Below are 26,970 nucleotides of genomic sequence, written 5' to 3' on the forward strand. Positions count from 1 at the left end.
CGATATTTTTCTCCATGCTTTCGAACAAATTTTACGACGTAGCAAAATTTCTGTTTAACTCTAACGATTATTTAATTAAGTATTTGACGATACGTTATTTCTTATCTCATGTTTAAATAATGATTCGCTATCGAACGATAGAATATCAATAATTGTAATATCGGTACGTATTTGCAAGGTTGCTTGTGTTCAGTTGTGACTAATTTCAGTTGGTACTACTTGATCAGTTCGATTTATCGTCGCGAAATTGCTTTTTCGAATGTTTATCGAATAATATATTAGAGTTTATTGAAAGATTCGTTCGTTGTGCTTCGTACGAGATACATAGTTATTTGACAGTAAGACAGTTTTCTCGGGAATTTATAGTGATTTTCATAGTGATTGTTGTACGTGTTTTCTATCGCACGTTCTTTTTTGGGAAGTGTACGCGTACGATTAATCTATATGGACAGAGATTCGCGATCGTTCAAAATGCGAAGAATGTTATTGGACTTTCGGAACTATCGGGATCAAGACAATGAAAATATCGATGCGACTCCACGGCGCAGTAGCTGCGTTAGATTCCCGCGAGTACGGCTGCTAGACTTCAAACCGGTGAGTCATATCTTTGATATTTTTCTGTTATGTTTGATTCAGTCGTTGCAAAGATTATCCTAATTCTACTTTCTAACGGATCTAGGGTATACAAATGACATTAAACTTTAGAATGTAAAATAATTAACTCCGTGAAATATATTATGTACACATATATAAAATAGATGATCAATTTTTTTACTATTAATTAGTATAACTATTTTTTAAATAAATATTTTTATAAATAGGGTAATTGGGATACTTTTTTATTTACTTACATTCTTCATTTTAACAATTTTAAAATGTGATAACCAATAGGAATTTTTGTATAATATCCAATTTGACACTTACTTATTCGTTAAATAAGTAAGTTAACAAGTATGGTGAATAAAGAAATTGTAGTTGATTGACTTAAAAATTTATCAAAAATTCAGTTCTTAAAATACTACAAATAATTACATCTTGTTTATATATTGTATGTATGTATCGTTGAAACTAAAATATTTTTTTGGAAATGGAATTAGCGTAATTCTTTATTTCAAACACAGAATCCGATATTTAATGTTTGTTGCACATTAAATATCCATTGCATCTTCGGCGAACATATTCGAGTTTGAACTTTGAACTAGAGCTATGTCGAGTAACAGTTTGCTGTTTTGGTTGTATTCTCGTAACGTAGACAAGCGTTGGACATTTTTGGGATTTCGAAGGGCATTGCATTTGTAAAAGCAAGGCACATGCCGCATAGAAACCCCAACCCTGCCTCAACGAAATCCAAAACGATCTCGTACAGTTTTCCACATCTGAAATCAAATTGCATTTTTATTTTCATGAGACGTACCTTATCGCTGTGTAAGAACAATATACAACGTCGAATTGATACGGCATGTAAAACAAAACATTATTAGAGTGCGAATATTGTAGGAAACATAAATTTTTATTTTATTCGGTAGGTGATAAAATTTCCGAGTAATAAAATAGAATATTTACTGCCGATCGTAATAGCAGCTGTAAAAGATAAAAGATCGATACTAACATTCATCTGTGATTTACTGTCAAATCAAGTAAGCATGTAGAAATGTTGCAACTTCAAATGTGAAATCTCACGAGTGGCTTTCAGTATTCTACCAGGTTAGGCTCTGTGCGGACCAGCGGTTTGCGGCGAATCGTCGAGGCAGCTCTTGGAAAACCATAGAAATACATATCGCGCCATTTCGTGGAAACTGGCACAAATTGAAAAACGCTATTTTCGAATTATCGTTATAAAAAAGTTGCAGGGACACTCCTCGGCCAATTATGAAAATCTTATTCATTTATCTTCATAGTGTGGCCGATAGAGGACACTTACGTCGCTTTTGCTGATTTATGTGGCACTGTGCGATATCTTACAATTGTGCCTTGTCATTGCAATTTGTGTTCTGACTCGAGAACTAAAATGAAAGAAAAAGGGCACTCGAGCTTGTTTTTCATAAATTTGGTTTGATTACGTTCAAGAGTAGTTTCTCGAGTTGTTTTTCAATAACTGTCTAAAATTTGAAAAATAACTTTAGTATAAATTCGTATAACAAAACAAGCATATTATCTTTTAGCGGTTTTAATTTTTTAATGGTCTACTTTTAAGTGACAAAACAAATGACAAAGCAACAACAAGGTTAACAAGCTTTTGCAGGTTTCCTACTTTACACTGCTGCTTAGAATTGAATAAATATAAAACATTCTTCACAGCATCGAATCTAGTAAATACCATTTTTGTGCAGTTTTTATTACTACATTGGGCTATTAAATATATTGTAGATGTTTCAAGGCACTGAAAATCGTACTTAAAATACGATGAAATATCCCATACGCAGCATTAAAAAACAAACTTTTTCGACATAAAATATTCGAGGCCTTAAAGTCTTCTCGCGAGACATCATACTTTTAACGAATATTGAACACGATATGCTGAATAGAGGCGTTCTATGATATTCTTTGCGATACTTACTTCCGGCACTAAATATTATTGATGCATCGATAGCGCGGAAGATCCTCGGTTACGACGGGATGTTTTGTTCGTTGCCTGATTCGCAGCATCTAGCTATAGCGCCATTAACATTGATTTATTGCGATTTTACGCTTCTCTCTTCGTCGACACCTCGGGCATTTGCGAGAATCTTCGCACTTTACAGTCCTTCTTTCTTTGTGTTTTGTATACTGACCGTATCTTGAATCGATCGACATTCTCCTACCACCTTTTGCTTCAGAAAGTATCACGTATCATAGATACCTAACTTTACTGCAAAGAAATTCTGGATTAGATATTATCGCGATTATAGCAGTATCCTTCGAATTTTTATTAAATATTCGAGATAAAGTTTACACCTTTTATACTAATTGCTATATTATTTATATTTTTACAGTATGTTAAAAAATCTAATATCAGCCCGATTCTTCACAAATTTACGTCGAATACAGCGATAAAGTAAATATATAAAGAAAAGATCAAACAATCGAAGACGGTTTAATCTCTATTGGAAATTAAATCTAATGGAAACATAATCAACGCTTTTTACGATATTAGTTGTTTGTATATAAACATATTACTATAATGTGTTGTGTTACGTTGATCATTTGCATTATTTATTCACCTTTTTATTATTCTTATATGTTACTGACTAATCATTTAATCTATCTTGAATATCATCACGCAGAATATTTTCTTGATGCAAGTTGAAGTAAGAAGTTAACTTGGAACCTCATTTTTATCTTGTCCGGTGAACATTTGCCTCTAAGTTATTTGATCTTCCTTTAAATCACGCAATATATGAAAAATAATAAATAATAATAAATTATCGTAATATACACAACGATATAGTTTACTTGCCGCAATATCAATTATTATTAAGTGAATATATTTCTATACATTATTACAGTTTAGTGATCACCAGCTTCAAACTAATTTAGAACCAAATCGATTAAAAATTCAATATCAGACGCACGATATGTTACAAAAGCAATATCTTCAACAAATCACATTCAATTTCCACTTCCTCGGGTCTCTGGTATAGAAGCCTTTCAACTTCTATTGGCCAAGTTCTAAGCTCTCTACGAGATCACCCTGTATATATCTCTCTGCACGGAGCGAAGCTTAAAAGGGCGTGCTGCGCTATATTAACAGCAATATACTGCGTCCCACTGCACTGTAATGATTTCTTCGAGTTCTATAGACCATGAGATTTACTGTGCCCGGCAGCACTGCATCGTACAATGATACGACTTCGTTCCCCTACGTAATACCGTTTCTATCCGGACGAGAGTTTCTTTTCGACCAGGGTAGGAGTTGCACGGTCGGCGTGGGACAGTTTCGACTTGTCACTTTCTGCTCTGTCGATCAGTCTGACAAGTAATCAATCGTTCGTAGAAAGATAACTTGCATGACTGACTGTTAGGGAAACGTCGAAACGTACAAGTGGTAAATAGGCGTGAAGTTCTGCTCTTAGATTATTAAAATTAATTATGTCAGCCGAAAGTCGACATTTTCTTATTATATATCTCATTTCTCGAGTCCTTGGGGTTGTCGTAACCAGTCAAGTTGTGATAAGTTCGAACAATTTTTAATATTTCGGTTCTTTCGCGTGGGATAAATATCAAATCACTATCACAAGTAATTTCGTACTTCTGTACATGTAGATATGTAATTTTAAAGCGCTGCAAAGTGGAACCTCGTATCTATTAATCATACTTTTTAACGAATAACATATCATTAGCAGTTTTCAGTAATTTTTCAATTTTTCTCTTGGAAGACTTGTACGATTTCAAAATACTTGGTTATATAAAATATTATTAAAATTCGGTTTCTTTAAATTCAATTCGAGGTGGCTATTAAACGTGTCGATTCGTTTAATAAAGAGACGAGTGGTAAAATCGTAATAGTCGATATATTACAATCACTGTGAGTACGAGTACAGAAATAGCGTACACTGATCGTGATCGTCGCTCGCTCGAAACAATTCAACTCCTCTACTCGTTAATTACTCTACTATTGAACTGTCTTAGACTGCACGTTCGTCTATTTGTGACTACAGTTGTTATTATAAAAAGTTCAAATGTGACTTCGGTTGACGATTACAAATAATGGCAATAATATTTTGTCCGGAGCTTGTTTACTTTTGAACCTAGAAAACCAAAACAACGTTAATATTCCAAGTCACGATAATATGAGTCTCTCCCGATTCATGTGCAACTACATCTACTGCGCTAAAACGCTTTATAGAATCTTATATTGTTCAAGATATATAAAAGTAAATCTAGAGACAGATAGGGTAATAATTCACAATTAGCATGCAGATTTATCAAGTGTTATTTTCCTGCGATTATGTATTATTAGGATAAAACAAATTTCTTTTCTAATTGAAGCGCGAATACTTCATCTTGTTCTTTAATATTTTCTACAAATATTGGATTTGAAATATTGTCATTAAGTGGTATTGACAAAATCCGCAATGACTTAGTTGTCAATCCAATAGATCTTTTGTTTCAAATTTTCCCAGAACAATACTAAGAAATTTGCGTTCGCGACGCTTCGTAAAATCAATTAAAATCAATCATTACAGTTACTCGCGTGTTCTTTTATTCATACCTTAGCCATTTCTATTACGCACAGTCGATCCTGTCCCCTGCATATCTTCGTTCGTAGTTTTTCATCGCAAAGACCGCCGAAGAAGTGTTCTTTCTAAGACTGACGGTGACAGTGGAGATATACGTTTCCGTTAAACAATAGCGGTTTGGTCGAAGAGAATAATCCAGGCGGTAGGACGATATCGGTATACCTTCTCGTATTGTCGACCTGTAAAATTAACATCTTATCTCGAAAATGTATAATAGCAGTTGAAAGCGCCGTGGCGCCCCGTAACTCTTCATTGACACATTGTGAATTTGCAGCATGTCGAAATATATATATTTTTATATATATATATATATATTTTTATATATTTTATATATATATATATATTTCTGTAGATGTTTATGTGAAGAGAACGTTGGTACGTGAAGTTTAATGACGAGATTGCTCGTTGTTGTAACCGTCGAATATATTTAAAATAATAAATTAATATACAGCCGTATACGTGAGTCATTAGTACGAAGTATAAATCGCAAGAAAACTGGCGGAATAAATACTCGTAAATGCTCGTCGCGTAACTCGATAGACGCTCGAACATATTATAAGTACTGTTAGATACTCGTGATGCTCGAAGATACTCTGTAGATACTGTACAATACTCTACGATACTGTTCGATACTCTCTCGCTCGCGATCGCGTACGTTTATTTATACTGATCGGGGGAGAGTCGGAAAATTCAAATTCGTCTTCATTCGACGGTTGTATGTAGCGGCGACATTGTTTTGCCCGGAGTTTATTTGTCCCAATTCGCGTCGTCCTTTGACTCTTGTGCCGCTGCTATTCTAATGACACCACTACAGTGTTTCATTTTCGTCACGTATATTTCTCTGAACGACGTTCGAAGCTTTCGTAAGGTGCTTTTTCCACCGAAGAGCACTCGAAACTTTCGTACAAGCTGTTTCCATTTCCTCGGTGGTTATTTTACAAGCAGTATGATTTGCAAACGTCGTTATCATCGTATCATATATCTTGGTTAAAAGCAGACCGCGTAAAAAAAGATGCCGTATCTCCGCATACAGATGAAGTTCTTGCGGACTCTGTTTGAAATTCACATCCTGCCAACCGCGCTACGTGTTATTATAGAGTCGGCGATAATTCCGTATTAACAGCTAGAAATTTTTCGCAGTTTTACGAGGTCGGCTCCTTTATGGAATTACGTTCAGACTTCCATGGGCTATTAAGGTCCTTGCTATAATAGGCATGTTACGGAAATTTTTTTCGGTAGACACCGCAATAATAGTTGACTTTCATTGTCTTACGTACACGTACACGAAGTTTCATCGATTCGTTGCTAGGAGAAGGAGTTGGTTTAGTATCCTTTGAAGGTTGCTACGTTATTACTCGTTTTAACGTTGACGAGTCTCTAAAACGTAGACGCACCATTTATGTGATTAACATTTTTCTTTACACTTGGGTGTATGTAAATTACGCGTTTTAATGTCGTTTAATTTTTAACACATTCACTTTATGTAAATCAGCCATGTATTGTTAAGTTATGTACATGGCTATGTTTATAAATATCCGGATGCTTTGGTTGATTTGTAATAACGGTATGAGAATCGTACTAAGGTGAACAAATTAACGATTACAATTATTAATTAGAAGCAACATTTACTTACTACGTTTCTTATGCAATTTAACTAGACTATACGAATCTAAATATAGAAGATCTTAAGGATATTGATTGATTTCAATTCACATGAAATCATATCAACTTCAAAAGTATCTGTTATCATGTTTTAGATATAGGGTATGCCATTAGTTTTCTTCACATGAATTTTTCATCTGTTGTTAAGAGGCTTACAGTGGCCACAAAAAGCATTTGTACATATCCCCGTTTTTCAGTGAAGAGTCTCTTCTTCTTGTCAGATTTTACATTTCATTTTCATAGTAGACATCAACTTTATTTGATACCATGAAAACCCCATTACATATGATATGTAATATACTTGGATCAAATTAATTAATATGTAAATGCTATCATAAATACAATGGTGATGTACGAATACTTTTATAGCCACTGTATATCTTTGCACCCTAATAGCTTATTCCTCTTTTTAACTATATTACGTTAAAGTATATCCTATCAACCATTCAATAATATTAATATCAGAGGATCAACAAAATTGTACTTATCATATTTTTTCTCCGTAATGTTCGTGTAATTTCCCATTACATCTCCTTAGACGTCTATAGATACCAGTTTCATGTTAGCTTAGGTTTCTTACGCGGTAGTCGAGAGACTTGGACAACGGTTGGGCGTATGCACTCGGTGCAGGTCGAGGACAAGAAGAACGAAGAAGAAGAAGAAGAAGGTGCGAGAGTGGATCTTCGTCCTCGTATATTTCTACGCGGTGCATAAATGCGCGCGTGCATTTAAATAAGGTCGTATCTCTGCCAGATGTTAATAAATTCGTATTCGTGGCTGTATAACGCAAGCTATGCGTTTCGATAAGCGAAAAGGGGAATACTCGAGGCAGCACAGCAATTGTAATTATTATAGCTCGATTTCATACGTCTCTGGTATTACGACTAGATACGAAATATTCGTTATTTGCAGTAAAATCTGGTTGGAATTTTAGTTAGTTCCCTGATTAAAAATTCTACTGTTTGACCCTGTCTGAATTTGATTTAAGACGATCATTGAGATTCCACGGAGAACGAGAATCTTGTTTTTATTAGGTAGTTAAATCTCTTGATAGCTTTGTGTTACGATCACAATGTGCTGTCGAAGAATGGTTGAAGTTAATCATATTTTGTAGTGAATTTGATAATAGCTTGAGAATCCATATATTTTTGTTGAAAGATGTTTAAATATTAAGGTTGAGCATTTTTTTCGTAAATATCGTTGCATTTATACAATTTGTTTAGTAACGTACTGAAGTATTTTAGATGTAACATATTACATTTACGTTTTAGTTATTTATGATTAGTTATGATCAATCATGTATTTTTATAGAATTGAAATGCAACGTTATTTGCATTACTATTTAAAATTCTTGAAAAGTACGCATAAGAATCTAGTTCAATTGATAAGAATCAGTAGTTTTCGCTTGATCAAGGTCGGTGATTATCTTTACAGCGTTTGTAATATTATTTTCTTTCAATAGATAACTATTCGATAAGTTCAATCTGTACATAGAAAGAAACGTAAATTTTTTATTATACATCCAATATGTGTGAATATATTAAAGTTGAATAATCGATTTCCTACATCGATTTAAAAATTTACGAAATCGCGATTTAAATCTCAAACTGTAACAGTAAGTATACAGTACATTTTTACTGAAATGCAATCTTAATATGAGCAGTTAATAATCAGTGACGATAAATTTAAAGACACGCATCTATAGAAGAAGAATTTGTAACATTTGGAAATTTTTCAGAAGTTAGGCAAGTCTACAAGTATCAGTGTTAGTGCGTTCAAGAAACACGACTAAGTTTTGATCAATAAAGTAAAACAAGCTCGAGCTGTTTTCACCTACGAGTAGCCTTAAAAGCCACGCGAGAATTCACTCTTTTTCTCGCCAATTTTAGCTCTTCTTTCCCACGTCCTGTTCGTTCGTTTCGCGAACAAGCTCCGATACCCCTTTTCATCGCCACTCTATCCCACGTTCGTTTGCATTCATTTCCACTCGATCTCTCCGGTCTCCAATATATTCCGCGAGTGTTTTACGATCATCCCGTTCGAACGGCTTTTAGTAACAATTTGTCGAACACGAGGAACCGACGCGACGCTTGCTTTGCATCGAACTCGGTATTCGGCTTTCGTATCCCGACCGCGGGAGGACGATTAAATTTGTATGCCCGTTAAAACACAATGCTTGTTGCATGGTCGTCAGCGAGACCTAAAAAAGTCCTTCTGCATAGCATCGTTCGGATCGGCAACAAGAATAGTACCCGGTTCGCGAAGAGCAGCTTACTCGAGCGATGCAGCATATGCTCGAACATCGGTCGCATAGCGGGTGGTTGCCGACTAACTAGAGCACTTAAGAATCCTCTCGAACGATCTCATGCTGCACGAAGAAAGGTACGCAGAAAGGTAAGCAACGTCAAATAAATTTTCGAGCAGGCCAATTTGCCTTTTCGATACAAAAGATATTCCGCGAAGGAAATGTTCGCTCGCGATAATAAACGATCATCGGCTCGTCAGGAAGTATTTAATATTCGGATACCGCTAGCTCCGATGATTTCACGCCTTTTGCTATCTCGGTTTTCCGTTTAATAACCGTTAACACAGTGTATTGCAATAATTTCAGGCGTTTCGCGTTCAGATCGCTGTCGCTTTTTCCGCGAACGTCGCCAGCCAAGGTTCGCTGCGAATTATTGCGAACCGATACCGATCTAGAATAATCTACCGGTACTGCAACCGGCCGATATTAATGTTATTAGAAAGACGATAAATATGTAAGGAATATGACAGACTTGTAATTAACTTACTCACACGTTGGTCGTGTCGTGACGCCTCCCGGGAGCCACTTAAAATTCCAAGCTTCTGTAACACGCATCGATGCTATGTTAGGTATCCCGAACGCCCGCCGTATCACGATGATTAAATCGGCCGTCGATTACTTCTTTTTTTTTCTACTTTACGTTGCATCGATCTTGACAGCTTCGCCGTGATGAATAAGGCCATTGTGCGCCGTCCTCCGTTCCCGATCAACACTTTCTTAAATCGATTTTCATTAACTACGTTAAAAGCTTGCACGTAAATCGATACGCCATACCTTTGCGAGTCCTTCTCTCGTGGTATCCCATTAAGCATTAATGGGCCGATTTAAAGGACGTAAATCACCAAACTTAACGAGTCACGTACTTGGACGGTTACAGTTTCACAAAGAAAAAAAGGATCAGCGGAATAAAAATGTGCTTGCCACGAAATCTTGTCTGTTTTCGCCGATGAGGCAATAAAAAGCCACCCGCGGCGCGAGTTCACGTGCAATTAGTTTAACGATCTCGAAACTCTATGTTCGACACGACGCGATGTTACTTTATTTGGCAAAAATAAGCTGACGATTCATCGTCGAAACTGCGCGGTTATGCACTCGTTTATTGCTGCGCGCGCTGAGGATTACTTGGGACTTAGCAGGCCAGTAGGATTCATACACAGCCACCACAGGACCACTAAGGCCCAAATCACCCTCAGCTTTTACTGGTCCCTTTGCACGGCGCAACGCCCAAAACTGGACTGGCGGAGTCGGAGCTCGTCGTTTCATCGTATTTGTATTGTTACCCTCCTTGTATTTGTCAGCGTTCCTCTGTAACGAAAAGTATTAAGCAGTTTAGTGGTGAATAATTTCTCTGTAGTCGTTGGAGATCGTAAACTATGTACATATGTTAGTGTTCTTTAACCATTATGGTAGAACGTCAGCGCTTCTTACAAGTCGTTTCACGTTTGCATTTTTAACCCTGATGTGTTCTTTCGGTCGTTTCAATCGGTCTTATTGTACTATTCTGTCGCTAACAAATTTCTTATGTTAGAAGATTCAAACGCGATCGAAACACGAAAAGTCAAGAATTACAACAGGATCACAGCTACGTGCGATCTCAATTTTGCATTTTAATATTTAGCCTATGTATATGAATATTTTCGATCCAAAAAGTGCGGATTGTTTGAAAACGGCAGGAAATATCTCACAAAATACAGTCATTACAAAAAGTATTGGCACGTATCCTTATTTTCCAATAATGCGTTTTCCCATCAAGCTGTATATTTCGTTTCCATATCTGGACCTAATTGATCGCTACTTTAATGCTCCAGCGAATATAACGGTATGCAAATACTTTCCGTAGCGACTTTATATCATAGAACATCAGAAAATGATGCAACTGAGATCCTTCGTGACGACGATGTAAATGAATATTTGAATGAAATAGTGTGAGTTATTAAAGAACGTCAGAAAATATTTTAGAGAATAGATTATATCGTACAATGTCAGAAGTTAATCCAATTGAAGCTGTTTTCGACGAGGGAAATCTAAGAATCGCGTGCTTCTAATGAAACGAGGAATCGATCGAATGCTACGAAATTCTATTACACAACGAAACAGCAAACTTGCATCTGCCCCACGGTATTAGCGAGTACGGTAGTGTAATCTACCGATTTAACCTCGATGCACTGCAATCTGACTGAAAGTACGCGCACAGGCCTATATTCGAACAAATGTAAATTAACGTTGAGTCAGTTTCGCGAGCAACTCCTTTCTTCCGCGCGTATACATATATCATCGAAATGCCGCGTAATTATAATGTCACCAGTTGGCTGCCAGCGCGATTATTTATTACATTATACGCTATAAGTAATAACTGACCGACCACCGGCGTATCTGTCTTATAACATGGCAAAAACGTTATTCACAGAGCTGTCTATGTCCGTACGATTTACAGATACAGCGATTCGACAACTTGTCTGAAACGAGTTCACGTAGGTACTAGCTGATATTTATACGAGCTAACGGAAATTCGCGTGTTCAGCAAGAACGGACCTATTATAATTCACCCTAACCCATTTTGCGTGCCGGCTAACTTTTTGCGAAAAGTACGAGCACCGTGTTCCACGATGCAAGCGCTCGGAAGGATCTTGTCTTCTAAACAGATTACAGAGATACGTACGATTCGATTCGTTACGAATAGTCCGTTGCACATGGTGTGCAAGAGACAGGTAATGGTAGATTTCGGGGGGCGTTTCTTCGTTACGCTGAAAACGTATCTCGACTTGGGAATTACCGTTTGCGCAATCTGTGTTCGTGGACCATTTAGCACCTCGTGGGATTCGTGGCTCGTACATACCGGTCGATCCAGCGATCGTCGAATTAATAATCGGTTCTTTTCGTTACCAGTCGAGCAACGATCTCTCTCGAGCGTGTTTTCAGAGCTAGCTGTGTGCCCTGTCATTGACACTTTCCTCGCTGTTGCAACTACTCGGCTAGATCGTGCATTGCCACTTCGTCGGGCAATTAATCCGAGAGCTCGGTTTAATCTCACCGCTCTCGAGCTGTTATTTATTGTTACTCGTGCTCGATAAGAGCGTCTCGAGCCGTGCACCCGTGCACTTCATCGGCGCATATCTCGCGACTATTATCGAGCTGGTTAATTAGATCTTTCGCGATTGCTCGGATTCCATTGCCGCCTGGTGTTTCGTTGCTTCGCTTTCGTCATGGATCGTGGTGCACCGCGTCCGTATCGATAGATCGCGCTGAAAGGAGAATAAAAGTAACAGAGCCGGGGATTGCTTTTCTCGTAAAAACTATGTTATGCATTTTACTCTTATTTTAGTAGTCTATCTTATAATCGAGATTCGTCTCAGGGAGGGGGAACAATTCGGTTTACGCGAAAATGACGCAATCCGTGCACAATGAGATCGATTCAGGTACAGGTAGGAAGAAAGGGTGCTGCTAGAGATCGTATTAAACGTGCTCGTTGTACGAGACATTCCTCGAATCAACCACCTTTTCTTGCACCCTTCTCCTTCTCCGGACGCAACAACTGAGAAGTAAGTGGGAATACGGGGTGATTTAAGTGGTCGAGTTGGACAGTGAGCACATAGCAAATGAACATCGTGCGAGCTAAGGTGCCGTGCTAGACGCCATAGCGAAAACGGGATCCACGAAGGTAGAGCAAGCTCGTTGCACGAGGGGAAAACATCCTGACTAGCTTATTAACGAGATTCAGACAAGTAGTAACCCCCACCATCAGCTGAATTCTAATCGGGTTTCTGAACGTGTACAACCCTTGGTATATTTGAGCCAGGCTCGATGCTTTCTTTGTTGCAACATGGTAGAAAAGACAGCGTGGGTAACTGAAATCGTAGAAAATAATATTTCCATGTGTGCACACGGCACATTAGTAAAAAACCATTGGATCTTTTATGTGGGAATCTCGACAGCTCGAGCGTTTGCGCTTTTTGTCGGAGAACACTTACGATCTTTTTCGAGTCTCCCTTTCTTAATGCCGTTAGTCTCATTCACACTTGCTTTGCATTTCATTCGATCTTCTTAATGCTGTTCGAACTTGCTGCGTTTGTTCATCTCGATTCCCTTCATCTTCGAAGTTTCTTGCTCCAACGTTGAACATCATCCAGAAAAAGAGACTGCAACACGCGGTATGATTACGAAGCTCGAACGTAAAAGAAGATTGTTGTTTCAAATTTTGCTGGACGAATTCTCAATTTTCTTCGTAATGGAATCTCTGCTCGATGTTTAATTCCCATTTTTCATCACGTCGGAGATTCCTGATCGCGATTAGTTTAATCGCGAAACGTGACTATCGTGGATTAAACGCACATACGCGTGATACGTGTACGCGCGTAGAAGATACAGATCGGAAAGAGGAAAAAGACGTGCGCAACCTGTGCCGTAAACTCCAATCATGAATCAGGCTTAGGCGTTTTATGCTTTGTACGATTGTCATGCTACCAAGCTAGCCACGTTTATCGAGCAATAGATTCACATTTACTGTGTCGAGTCACGGCTCATTCGTAATTAGTTGCGAAGCAACGAGACTAATTGGGAATCGTTAAAATCCGATGGCGGTTAGGTTGTGGCGCATGTACCGGAAATTACTCTTTGGCAAATGACCGAGGCCTCCGGGCAAATTCATTTCGCCGTTTCATCTGCTTCTGTCTTGGATATCTCATCCTGGAATTCGCTGAAATTTTTCTCGTGAATGCGCACCTTGTTAACAATTCTACTCCTAAATGAACCGTATAATTTCTATACATCTCACGAAACAAGCTTGGTGAATGAAAATTTCAGACGTTTCTTTCGTTATTCAAATATTCACATGCCAGTTTGATGTTGGAAAAATTTCATATCTTTCGCTTCTTTCAAGTTGATAGATTTCAAGCTGACTTTTCATTGAAAATTGTACGTATTTCGATAAGAAACCTTGGTATTATGGTTGTTTTCTGAACGAAGCTGCTACTATATCCGAACGATTCAGCGAGAAAGATGTATCTAACGTTAACGATCCTCGATCGTGGCTACGTAAGCTCGCGAGGTTGTAGCGCAACTTAGCTTTCGGTCTGACTAAAAAATGCCGCGAACGACAGTCCCTCGAGCCTTCGCATAAATCCAGCCGTTATCCAAATCAAATCTCCAGCCGAGCGAGGAACTCACTTATTCCTCACCTGAGTTTTATCTGCCGGATCGAGCATTATACTCGACCGGCTAACGCCCGGGAACCAGGGAGAAAGAGAAACAGAAAGAAAAGGGAAAAACAGAAGGAAAGAAAGAGAGGGGCAGAGATGGTTTATCGAAAGCCCGGGGCGCTCTCTCAGACATTCCGGAAATTAACAATTATGATGCTGCTTACTATCATTACGCGTTAAATATCATGGAAGCAGCCTCTAAAACTTAATGACGCCATATGGCATCGGGCAGCAGGAAAAGCTTGAAGACGTTCAGCAGAAGAACGAAGGAACGCTCGATTCGAGTACGGTGCAATGTATACAGACTGTAATTAATGTATTATAGTAATGAGCAGTTCACGTGCTAGAAGCAGTTGTAATTTAGGGATCCAAGGGTGCGAATCTCAGCTTTGCGCTGGTCGAGATTTCAACCTTTTTCCTTCGTTCCTCCGTCGTTTCCTTCTGCTCGTACATGTACAAGTATATCTATATGTGTATATATATATATATATGTATGCGTGTGTGCACGTGTATTATACGCGTGCACTGGTATTTCACCTTCGAAGAAGTGGCGTAGTCCGTGGTCCGCGGACTTCCGGCACACTCGTTAGATCGTGGTGTACATAAAATCGCAGTGGATGAGTAGGTGCCTCCGTTGAAACACTTCTGGCGTACAGCTACGTGAATAAGCTGAACGGACAGTCGTTAAATGCTTCCGACAGATCTGAATGTCGGTAACCACTGGACGTTCGAGACGAAAAGGGAGCGGACAACCAGAAAGAGCCGCTCGCTTCGATCGGACAGTCTCGACGGACATCGCGATTATTACGTGGGACGTGTTTGATCATGCGCGCCTGTATTGTTTCGGACCTCGTTTCGGACACACATTGATGCAACGACGCACGGATGTGCAAATTTATCGTACAGGTGTAAGTAAGATGGAGCTTGAGTTTCTTTTCGAGATTCGTTTCATCGCTTTTAGTTTGTTCGTTTTACGATTGTAACGTTTATACCGTACACGTGTAGATGCCGTTGGAAGTGAAAAATCGCGTACGCGATACTATATGTATTTCTGCATATACGTATATAGAGATATACACATGTACGTTACACGTTAAACGCGAGAAAAATTTAACAACTTATGCTAATCACCAATACGCAATAATATTTTCTATTTTAGTCGCAAGTGTCAAGTCGTATAGATTATGAATATTTTCAGATCATCTATACGTATGTTATACATATGTCAAACGAGTTTGAGTGATTCGTAAGTAGAAAGAGTTGCCTGATAGAATTACTGTATTGACAAAGAATTCAGTATACTAATCGCTAATATTAGAAAATCATTATATTAAAAAATACACCTACATCACTATAAATTTAAATAATTTTACAAAATTTGTCGTTTATAATATGCTTTTATTATGTGCTATATGAGTCACCTGAAATTGTGCATATTCCCGCCACTATCCTCTCTAAACGCATTTCTACTTTCCGAAATGTGAAATTTTCTACTCTGTACACTTATCGTGATAAAATTGAAATTGCTCTGAAACTTTTAACGAAAATATATCAACTTGCAATTTATCTTCACTCTTATTACGATAAATACGTAAACTCGACAATATTATATCGTGTGGTTATTTTTTTCCTCTGCCACTTTTTACAAATTCTTAAGGTATTGTCATAAATAAAACTTACATCTCTATTTATGCGACTTAGTACAGATCATAAACAATATAGCATCGTAATGTTATATCTAATAAACGATAACAAGCATAGCAATCGACCAAGCAATTGCTTGCAGTTATTAAAATGCCAAAAAAAAAGATTTGCTTCAAATATCTATTCTTTCGATATATTGAGTTGGCAACTGATTGCGAATTTTGTCAATACCACCTAATGACAAAACCCGCAATCGCTTAGTTGTCAAACAGAAGAGGAAATACCAATAAAAAATAAATCCTAAACCTAAAGCTACAATGCAATCGGTGGGACATGTTCGAAACATGAAATAAAGAGAAAGCGTTCATTTAGATAAGGAACGTCGATAGAAGAAGGAAAATTTCATAAAATCTTAGGAAAACTAATATGTTACGTTGTGTAATTTCTTATTTTACCAGCTGGAATAGCTAGTCGTGATAAAGAATGACTTTAGGCAAATAATTTACCTTGCTAGGGAGTTTCATATATTAGATATTAATACATAATGTTTGTTAGAGATCGTATATTATACTTCATACCGCGAGTAAACGAGTTATAACTCCTTGTATATGACGCCATTATCGTAGCACATTGGTGTGCATATTATAAAGACCAACCACCGAGTATTACCATTTAACACGCTGCAATATTGCAAATACTTTGGCTTAATTGGCAAATCAAGAGATTAAAAGGTTGTTTAACCCGTACCCGAAATAATAAACGCAACCTTATGATAGATTATTCGCAACATTATCGCATCCTTTGACTAGAAATATACGACAAAAAATTGAAATTTTTTTTAATTCCTACATCAGCTCCTTTCCTCGAAATTTTCTTTCTTCTTAAAATTATTTTTTTTCATGTCTATATAATATACAGTGGAAGATTTTCCTATGGTGTGTATGTGTTATATAAAACATTAAAAAATGTTATTGTCACTGAAACACATCTGTTATGATAGGTAAAATTGGAAATCAATTTGATAGTGTACACAGAAGTCACAAAATATTTCTTGCAAATATATAATTAGTAAAAAATTAGCATACACTATGAGTAATCATTTTAAACATATTAATGTTAAAGATGGTTCCACTGAATATTTCAGACTTATTGATTTAACTTTCGTCTAAGCAGTCTATTATTAATTAAAAACCAATTATTGAAATCAATTGAAATCAATTATTAATTAACTTATTTCAAGTAATAATTGCGACACGGTGTACGTGCGCATTTACTCGGCTACCCATCGCCCGTACCGAGAGTATCGCGCCACCAGATTTTATCTGCGTGAGAAAACGGATCCATGAAACGTTTCTACGATCGCTCGATCCGATCGATCGCTCATCGGGTAATATACTCGCCAAACGAAAGGTGAGACGCGATCGTTCCTTTGGAATCGCTTTGACGATCGTCTCGAACGCGGATGATTCGATTCTCCCCGGAATCGATCAGGCTTCTAATAGCGTGATTAATATTTATTGGAAGTTTCTTTGGTGTACGCGTACGCGTTTTCTGATCTTTCGGCCGGGAATCGAGAAAATGGAATTCCTGCCAGCAGGTCCGGTACGTTATTAACGAGAATTTTTTCACGAAGATAATGGTTGCTTACGCTGGCGTAATTGTAGTTTCGAGTTATTAATATGAGATATTCCAATGGAAGCCACTTGTTAAGATACTTCGGGATTCAAGTATCGCGACTTTCATCGTTAACATAATGTTGGTAATATCATACTTGTATTGGAATATGATTACAAACGAATTAAGTGGTGTGTAAAATAGTCGGAAGTATTATTTTCGGAATATCTTCCTTTTAATATTCGCTACATTCGATCTCGAATTGTTTAAATTTCTAGTAGAGAGAAAGTGTACGAAAGTGTAATGTTTCGCTGTAATTTACATTTTACTTTTGACGACAGCTTTTAAGTAGAATATCTTACTTTGCGATATTTTTATGCCAGTGAAGATACTTTAGTACAATGTTATTCATAGCCTATCTTGTCGCGGTTTTACACATTAAAAATAACAGCGTGACGACGTAAAAAATGTAGTTAGAGTAACGAGGACGGACAATTTACTGCGATCGTTGAAGAACCAGAGAATGATAGTTAGAAAATTATAAATCATAGCCGTAACAAGGAAACGAGCCTCATTTTAAAGTCGTAACCATAACTTACGTTAACGTCGCCTGTGTTTTAAGACACTTTCCATGATTCCGTGTAAATAAGTATCTTGTATATCGTACAACTCCCTTGGCTTTTTGCAATCGAATAAATTAAATATTCTAGTTACAGACTTAGCTTATCTCTTGTTACTGCGTATGTTTGTTAACATCAAAATTATGAACTGGTGAACAGTGAACAAATAATGTTGTACTCCAGGTTAAGCTTTGTTAGTTTGTGACAAAACAACAAAGGTATTGAGTAAAAAACTGATAATATAAGATTAATTTACATTTCTGAAATGTTTAGCGTTTAATAATATTAGGCACTGATGCGAATAGAATTGTTCGGTTCTTCGTTTGTACTGTGGCTCAAAATATATGTGGTTTAGGCGAAAAACTAGAAACTTTCGATGCTTTTTATCCAAATTTACAAATTTCGCAAAATAAGTTAGAATATTAGAACGAGTTAATTTTTGTTGGAACGAAGACTAGGAAATATATCGAGTGATACAACAAGATTTATTTTTTATGATTTTTCTTTTTTTATAAATATAGTGTAATATCGTAAAATAATTTGAATTAGAGGTCGGTTAAAATTAGAAAAAACCGTGTACGTCGTCTTTCTGTGGTTCGTTTACATTTAAGAGCGCCTATGTGACTAAAGTCACCTAGTTCTTACAGTGATGTGAGAAAAACAATAAACAACGTTAGAGCAGAAGGACGGTTTCGTGTTTTAAGGGGGGATGACCGAGAGGTCAGAGTATGCAAGTCGAAAAGTGTGTGTGTTGCGAGAGTCAGAGTTGATCGAGTAGAGTTGAGAGAGTTGATCGAGACGTCGAAGCATAGAGTCGTTAGAATTGAGTTGCGAGTGTTGTCGAGTGTTAGAGTTGCTAGTGAGAGAGAGAGAGAGAGAGAGAGAGTTACCAAATAGTTGTCAAGTTATTTGATGTAAATACGAGCGTTGCATTTAGTTTTCCTGTTAATCAAACATCGTTTCTCTGTCTAACTAATATCTGTATTTTCAATCCATTATTAATAAATTATAATTAATCGGACAAAATTACACCTTTAATATATTCCGATATTACAATAGTAATATATTGCGAGGAAAGTGTAACTTTTAGATTAAAAATATTTTTAGAAGAAAATTATTTCTTATTTATGACCTCCGTATTAACATATGAATGCAATGACTCAGGAAAATGAACACACCTCATGTTTTATTCAAGGAAATATTTAAACCTGCTATGATCATGCGAATGTTCTTTTATATGCTTGCGAAAGTTTTCTGTATTTCATTTTTCAAAGACGGTGCGAAAGACAACTTCATTTACTTGATTAAAAACCGTAAAAGAAAAGGTATAGTAAAAGTAAATTATAAAAAATAAATCTTATTTCACTATCCAATATTTTCAAAGTTATTTATCCTGGCGTTAATTAAATTTAATCTTTTTATTATGAAAAATAGGTATATCAAATGTATCAAAAGCATGAAAATTAATCGCACGAGAAAAGAAATCATTTTCATTTTTACGAAATATTCGTTAAATTTTAATTTTTATCGAAACAAAAATGAGAAAAGCACAGAAACAGAAACGATACAAATACCACAATCGCTTTCTATCGCGTGCAGCGTCGATTCTTAGCGAATGCATGCGACTTTCAAAGCGTCTGCCATTTTAGAAAAGCGACGCCATGCCGCGTCGAGGAGACGCACGCAGGAAAACGCGTCGGGATCTTTCGCCGCGGCGAGGATTTATTCGCGGCCACCATCTTACCGTTGATATATAAATTGAATTGTAAATGCGAGGCATGCCGAGGCGGCTGGCCCACACAAGCGGCTTGCATTATGCGTGCGACTATTTGCACGCGTGCTATACACCCACGCGTACGCGTAGACGGTGCTCGGGCAACCTTCGTCCTCTTCGCCCTCGTCTTCGTCTTCATCTTCTTCGCTAACCTCGTCCTTGCCCTCGAATGATATTCGTTTGATCATTCTGTATCCTCGTTCGAATCTATTCTTTCCAAGTAATTTTCCAACTAATAGCGCGTAACGAGGGATAAATTAAAAGATACGTATGATTGTGATGCGTTTCTGATGCTCTCGCTTTAAGTAGTATCATTTTACATTTCTGTCCTATTTTTCGAAATTTCTTTTTTAACGATGCTTTATGCGGTACAAAGTTAATTGGTTTTCTTAATTCGTGACAAAGTTGTACACAAAGATGCCGATTTACATATCTGATTTAATCGTTCCTTTAGTCGGTATAGATTGCTATTGTAGAATAGCGAATAGTATGTTAGGTTTCTTATTCATAGAGAGCTTCTTTGTTAATTTGGTTTCGATTGAAATTGTCGTTTGAAGTGTGTCACTGTGCTCGATAGAACATCACTCACACGACGTAGTGGGGGTGTACGCCATTTTGAATAAGCGAACGATTCCGATGATCAATGAGAGCGTGGAGCTTAGCGAAGCACGCTTCTATTTTTATGACCGTGAAAAATACGTAAAGTAGAAAGCGTATATGTACACTTGGGAATATTTGTATATTACCATATAATTATATATATGATTATAATAATATAAGTCAAAGTAATAGGGTTAAGTAGCTAACAAAAGTTACACAGATTTCTACGAAGCTTGCATCAATTACTTTGCGTTCCAAAGCAACGAATAAACATTATGTAATCGAGCGCCAATGGACTAGAAAATTATAGTTTCCAGTAGAACGTCAAAGGATCGAGTACGATGAAAAAGCACTTTGATAACAAATGCCAATAAAAAAAGAAAAAAAAAAGAAAAAAGGCTGCAGCTATATTCAATCCACGAATATACATGCATAAAACACAGCGAGAGACGTGTTAATCAAGGCGAACCGGTCGAAGCAGCGACACACTCGTCAATTATTTCTGAAAATATCTGGAAACTCGTTACCAATCAGCTCCAATTCATTCGCACTGCCAATCACCGGGAATCCTTTGAGCGTTAATAAAACGATACACGAAACTGCGATACCGGATATCAACGTGGTTACAAAACGAAACGAAACGAAATTTCCAGAAATATCTCGACGGGTGATGTGTCGGAATCTGGCCAGTGAACGAGACACATGCAATCTCGTCTGTCGCGAAGCCTTTCGGGATGACGAAACGTCCGAAAAATCGTAGAGTAACACAAGTTCCGTGCCCGTGCTTCGTTACTCACTCCTCATCAGCATCGGTGCAGCACGTGCATCCGGCATATCGACACATGCGTTCGCGTTGGTCGCGGCGAAGACGCAGGTGCGAATGCGCAGCGTATCCAGATCCTTGTCCATCTCTGTTCGACAAAGGCGACAAAACGTCGAGGGCTTTCACCGTCCTCTTCCGTAAATGCACCAACACCAGGGGAAGGAAATCGCGGGACGCGGTGACGAGAGCACAGTGAGACGAAACAGAACTGCGAGACACGGCCGAGGGAGCAGTTTCTGCCCGAAAAGTGGAGGAGTCGCCGCGGAAGACGATCGGTCGCGCGTCACGTTTTTCGTCGCTTGCCCGGCCGAGTTTTTCGTCGCTCCGACACTGCCGGGCCACGCACGCAATATTTTTGCTCCGCACGCACATCCCTCTCGCTTTCACGCAACGCGCCTGTGTGTGCGTCCGCGTATACGAACGCTCGAAACGATTCGTTGTATGGGTTTCGAAACGGGGCTGTATTGGCGCGTACGTACGGGGTCGTTTCTCCTCTCTTTCGTTCCCAACCCACACCGCCACCGGGTACTCACACATCACGGCCGATACGTGGCGGGCGATGTTCATAGAAGGGAGAAAAATCGATGGAGCTGGCAGGAGAGAGGCTACGCACGGGAACCCTTCTTCTTTTTAACCCGCGCGCTTTTCGAGGGCTTTAAAGGCCATGGTGATTAGCATAAATTTCGCTACCTTCGACCACACCCTTTCCCAAATACTCCGGCCAGTTTCCACCTATCCGGGAGTGGGTCGGTGCTCAGGATGCCTGGCTCGATGGCCAGTCAGCATCGTCTTTCGCTACCCCTAGCTTCCGAGGAAGGGTCGGAGCTTCAAGGGAGGCGGGCAGAAAAGCCACCCTTCGTCGAGTTTATTCTGTCTCGGGAGTGGGGTCGCGAAATTTCGCATGGATTCCGTGCGAATACGGGCAAGGGTAGTTTCTCTTTCGACAACGTCATGCCTTCTCCTTCCTTTTCCCCTGATCCTCTATCCACCCCGTTCTTTTTGTTTCTTTCTTTTTTTTTTTTTTTGTTCGAATCCCTCCCTTGGGTTTGGGTGAGTCACGGGTTATCATGGCGGACTTCTTTGATTCCCTGCCCCTATTTCTGCCGTTGCCACGCTACCAGATACGATGGCAGGGGAACCAGGCGAATCGAGAATCGACGAAGGAGTCTTTATTTTTGTTCCACAGCCGAAAATCTATGCTGTACGTGAGCGCGCGCGTGTTCAATACGACGCCCCGTGTTATCTTTGTACGCTTTTGAAACTGGACCGACCGGATCGGACGTTCTCCGTCCAGGTGTCATACACGATCCTCTTAACCCCCTTTTTATTTTGCTTTGGGAAAATATTAGGAGAAGAATCTTCGTGGGGGACCGGTGGTCTATTTATCGGGTGCGAAGTTGTTCGTTTGTTGCTTCGATCAGACGTTACCCTTTCGATTTCATTCGCCGGTGAGAATGGCGAGGGGCGATGAATCGGTTGCAACGGTGCTCGGTGTTTCTAATGATTTATATTTTGAGGTATCTCGGGTGTCAGAATTTTAATTGTACGCTTCACAATATGTCGTTGTACAATATGGCGTTGGTATATGCCACAGAGAGATGCATTGTGTTGTGTATACCCAAAAGGAGGAATGTTTCAACGAGAGATTTATCGTAGACGCTATGTGTATTTTTATGTAAATTCGGAAAGTACGACGTTTCATGCAAGGATGTGACTTTGAAAATTTGTCCCAAAACGTAAGGTACAATTTTATTTGAGAAGAAACTTAAGATTTTGCGTTACATCTTGTCTCTGTAATTTTTATTTTCGACGCACACGCACGACGCGATCTTGAATATCCGAAATATAACTTTATTCACAAACTTTCTACCTCGAAATAGTTCTCGTTGTTATAAACATTTCTTCGTAATTGTCTCTTTCTTTGTCATCGCTTAGCCAGAATATAGCAAAGGAATACTTTCGCCGGTCCCCAAGATTTCGTTTAATTCGATTTCTTCAAACTACTTTGCTCTTTCCACTCGATGCCTTGTAAAATTACATTGCACGTTCACGCTAATCGGTGAAATTTCACAAAATCCTCGCGTGTCGACCACCTTCGGTCGTTTTGAATAAGCAAACGCTGTGAACAGTTTAACAAGAAACGCGTGCAGCATCCTAAACGCCATTAGGGTAACACCAGCCAAGTCTTGCCTCTCGATATAAACATTACCCTGGCTGATCTTTCCGTGGTGCTCCACTCACTGCCATTCTGGTCGCGATCGAACGTTTCGAAGGCAACTTTTTGATAGGTGGCTCCGTTAGTGACGAAATGATTCAGCATCGAATGGGTCGAGCCGGTTTTTGCCAGGCCCGGTCTCTCGGTAACACTCGGCTCAAGGTTCGCGGCGACATAATGTTTCAATGTAATGGGACGATAAGAAAGGGAACACACGAGAAAAACGTACGCCCTGATCGAAATTGGTAAGTAGGCGGTTTAACGAAGCGCAATTTAGTTTCTTCTTTGAGCTGGCCGGAGCCTAGCAGCTGGAAACCGATCGTCCGGCTACCGAAGACCTATCTACCCGGTGATCTGTGGAAACTTGGACAACTTGTAATTACAAAAGTTACCGTGCCACGGTAGGCAAATAGTAGGCCATCCGTGAAGACAGACGAGGCTCGGCATGCCCCGAGTGATTTAACGCGTCTCGAAAGACACGATGGCATCCGTCAGTCTTTCGATGTACGTTGTTCTCGTTCTCGCGTAATCGTTCGCTTTTCTTGAATGAAATCCTTGTTACGTTCTCTTGTGGCCCTTTCTTTTTCTTCGGTTACCCTCCGTTGTTGCGCCGTAAGCCTATTTTACTAAGGCAATTTCGTATCGTTACTCGGAGAAAGAGCAATTTCGCCTGTCCGGTTGCCGGTTACCAGATTTAATACGCGGTTCTCGAGTAAATGCGTACTGTATCGCGCAGCAGCGAATAACCGTGGTCGCGATCGGTTTTTACCGCGATTCGACGCAGGAGTTCAGGCGACAGACGTTGATATTTTATTTGCTCGTTGACGGATGACGCGTGTTATTAAATCAATACATCCCTTTGTCGGCGAGCGCGGCTCAGAAATTGCACCGAGTCTCCACGAGACGTGGGACGAGGTTCAATTATTGGCGTTCGCAATACGGATGGAACGAATCCTCAGAATTTAAGGAATGCGCGCTTATGTTCTTCCGCGAGTCAGTCCTCCTCTTCTTTCTTGCGCGTCGCACCAAGGGAACAGACGTCGCGAAATGAATTGTTACGTTTCTTCGGGGCATTGCAATTTGACTAATGTAACGTTGCTCGTTCTGCGACACGTCGTCCTGCGTGCTCAATTCATCCCATCAGATTTTTGCGCGTCTTTACGACTGTCCGTCCCGACAGATGTGGAAATGAATACCATTTAACATCATGTCACAAACCGATTATATGCCGAGTACTTATATCATCCTTTGATAATGGCAACTTTTTAGCAAGATACGATAAATAGTTATTGTGTTCTGTCTGCTACGAAGTCTTTGCAAGAATCTTAAGCGTTCCAATGGTACGTGCTGTAGATTATTTAGCAATTAAATGAAAAAAACTTGTTAGTTGCTTAACAGTGGTCTCACGTATTGCAGAGACTGGTCTTGATATGTAAGGGAAGACGTACACAATTTTAGCGGAGGTACTGAATGGCAAGTACCTTATTGTGTCATTCCTTTCTGAGAGAATTCAGGAGGAAGATATCGAATTGCATAGAGTATATATCTTTTCTGCTTTAGATACATCCAAGAGGGTGCTTTGGTAATTCTTGTCTTTTACACGCTAACACGCACTCTATATATTTAAACAAAACGAGGTAGAACTCTCCTATTAATGTTTTCTAGCTTGTGGAAAAAAATATCTTTTTGCTGATCATTGGTGGTAAATCTTTCCGATTTTTCGAAAGGAAAACGTAACGTACTAAAAACTAGAAACGCATTTACCAAAACCAAGTACGTTTACCATTCAATTAATTAACAACATCTTGAAGTACGATATTGCTTACGTGCAATCAAGCGTGAAAAGGTTAAGATAAATCAATTCTCACCCTAGATTTCTACAAAATGCCCGTATAAGATCGTTCAGTGAGCACAAGGAAATATCACGCACGTTTGATTTTTCTTGCGAGATGAATCTTTGCCGTCAGTTCCTGCATCGCCATTCCCTTCCTTTCTTCCTCGGCTTTTCGTCACGCGCATAACGCATAATCTAAAACAAGCTGAGAGCTCGCGTGCTTTTCACGACCAGCGAGAAGAAGCAACCGCCCGACAATTGGCCGCGTCTCGTCTATTTTCTCAGACCAGTTGTTCGCGCGGTCCGCGTCCATCCGCGTACACATATAGCCGCGTACGTGACACGGTCGTTTCCGAGGAGAAGCGAAAATGCCCTCGGCTCGCGGATACAATTATAACAGCGGAGCAGTTCGCGCTGTGTCTCTGCGCCAACAGTCGTGCCCTTTCTCACGGTCGAGATCGCGAGGTCGCGAGAGAAGTCTGGCCGAGTCGGACGTAAAAGTTGGCGGTAGGCACCTAAGTCGGCCTCTCCTTCGGCTAAACACACGCGAAAGCGCCGCTTCGCTCGAAAGCGTCCTGGCGCAAGTAAGTTACAGTCGAAGCCGTCCGGAGCGACACTCGTGCGGAGACACGGACATTACACCGAGGCCCAGCCGCGGGTAAATCGCCGGATAAAGAGTGCGGAGCGGCGCTCGCTCGGCCGTCGGGCCACACGATTATGCAAACGCAACTTCTGCTTAAGGTTTTCCCGATCGTACGCGCGGAAGAGCCGTGCGAAACGAGCCCACCTCGGCCTCGCTTTTACGACCTTACCGAGAAATTGATGGATAAAAAGGGACATCGAGATCGCACCGCTCGGAGAGTTACGGGTCTATTTGTGACGCGGAGCCGGTATATAGTCTCCCTCCGTATGTAGCCACTTTTGACTACACGCCGGTACTAAGGGAATTTTATTAACGACGCGATGCCACTTGTTGGTGTGTGTTGTCGTTATTCCTAGCGCCTTAAGTGGAACAAGCTTGGAGGATTCGGAGAAGTCAGTCGTTACGGTGTCGCGTAACTCTTCCTTTCGGTCTCATTATGGGGAGATGAGCAGCATGAGAAGTTTATGACGTTTGGTAGAGAAATCTGCTGAAGTTGTGTCGTTACGAAGTTCGAGGTGTTGGTAGATTTTGTAGAAGTTTGTTTGTAGTAGTGACTTCCAGAACGGTTAGTTTCTAATCTGCAAAAGCGTCGATAATCAGTGTTTCTTGAATCTTTTCTTTCGATTTATTTTACTTTTTCCAAACAGGCAAATAAAATTGTATCATCGAAAACGAAGATATATCGACCATAAACGAGAGTTCGAATTGTATCGATGAAATGCCCGCGTTGGTGACTCGATCCGTATATTACCGATACTGCAGCAGCAATCAGTGCGATGACTTTAAACGCCGAAAAGTCGGGCATTCCTTAAGAAAAAGCCG

The 26,970-nt window shown here is 39.4% G+C and overlaps 1 protein-coding gene across 1 annotated transcript in view; it reads left to right on the plus strand.

Moving 5' to 3' along the window:
* The window catches only part of LOC117153527 (protein cortex), a 249,984-nt gene continuing 223,014 nt past the window's right edge, over positions 1-26,970 (plus strand). Inside the window, exon 1 of the mRNA XM_033327650.2 lies at positions 1-594. Coding sequence (XP_033183541.1) covers positions 445-594 — 150 coding nt within the window. The 5' untranslated portion in view covers positions 1-444. The remainder of the gene's footprint in view (positions 595-26,970) is intronic.

The sequence above is a fragment of the Bombus vancouverensis genome, chromosome 1 (assembly GCF_051014615.1).
Source record: "Bombus vancouverensis nearcticus chromosome 1, iyBomVanc1_principal, whole genome shotgun sequence".
Lineage (NCBI taxonomy): Eukaryota > Metazoa > Arthropoda > Insecta > Hymenoptera > Apidae > Bombus > Bombus vancouverensis.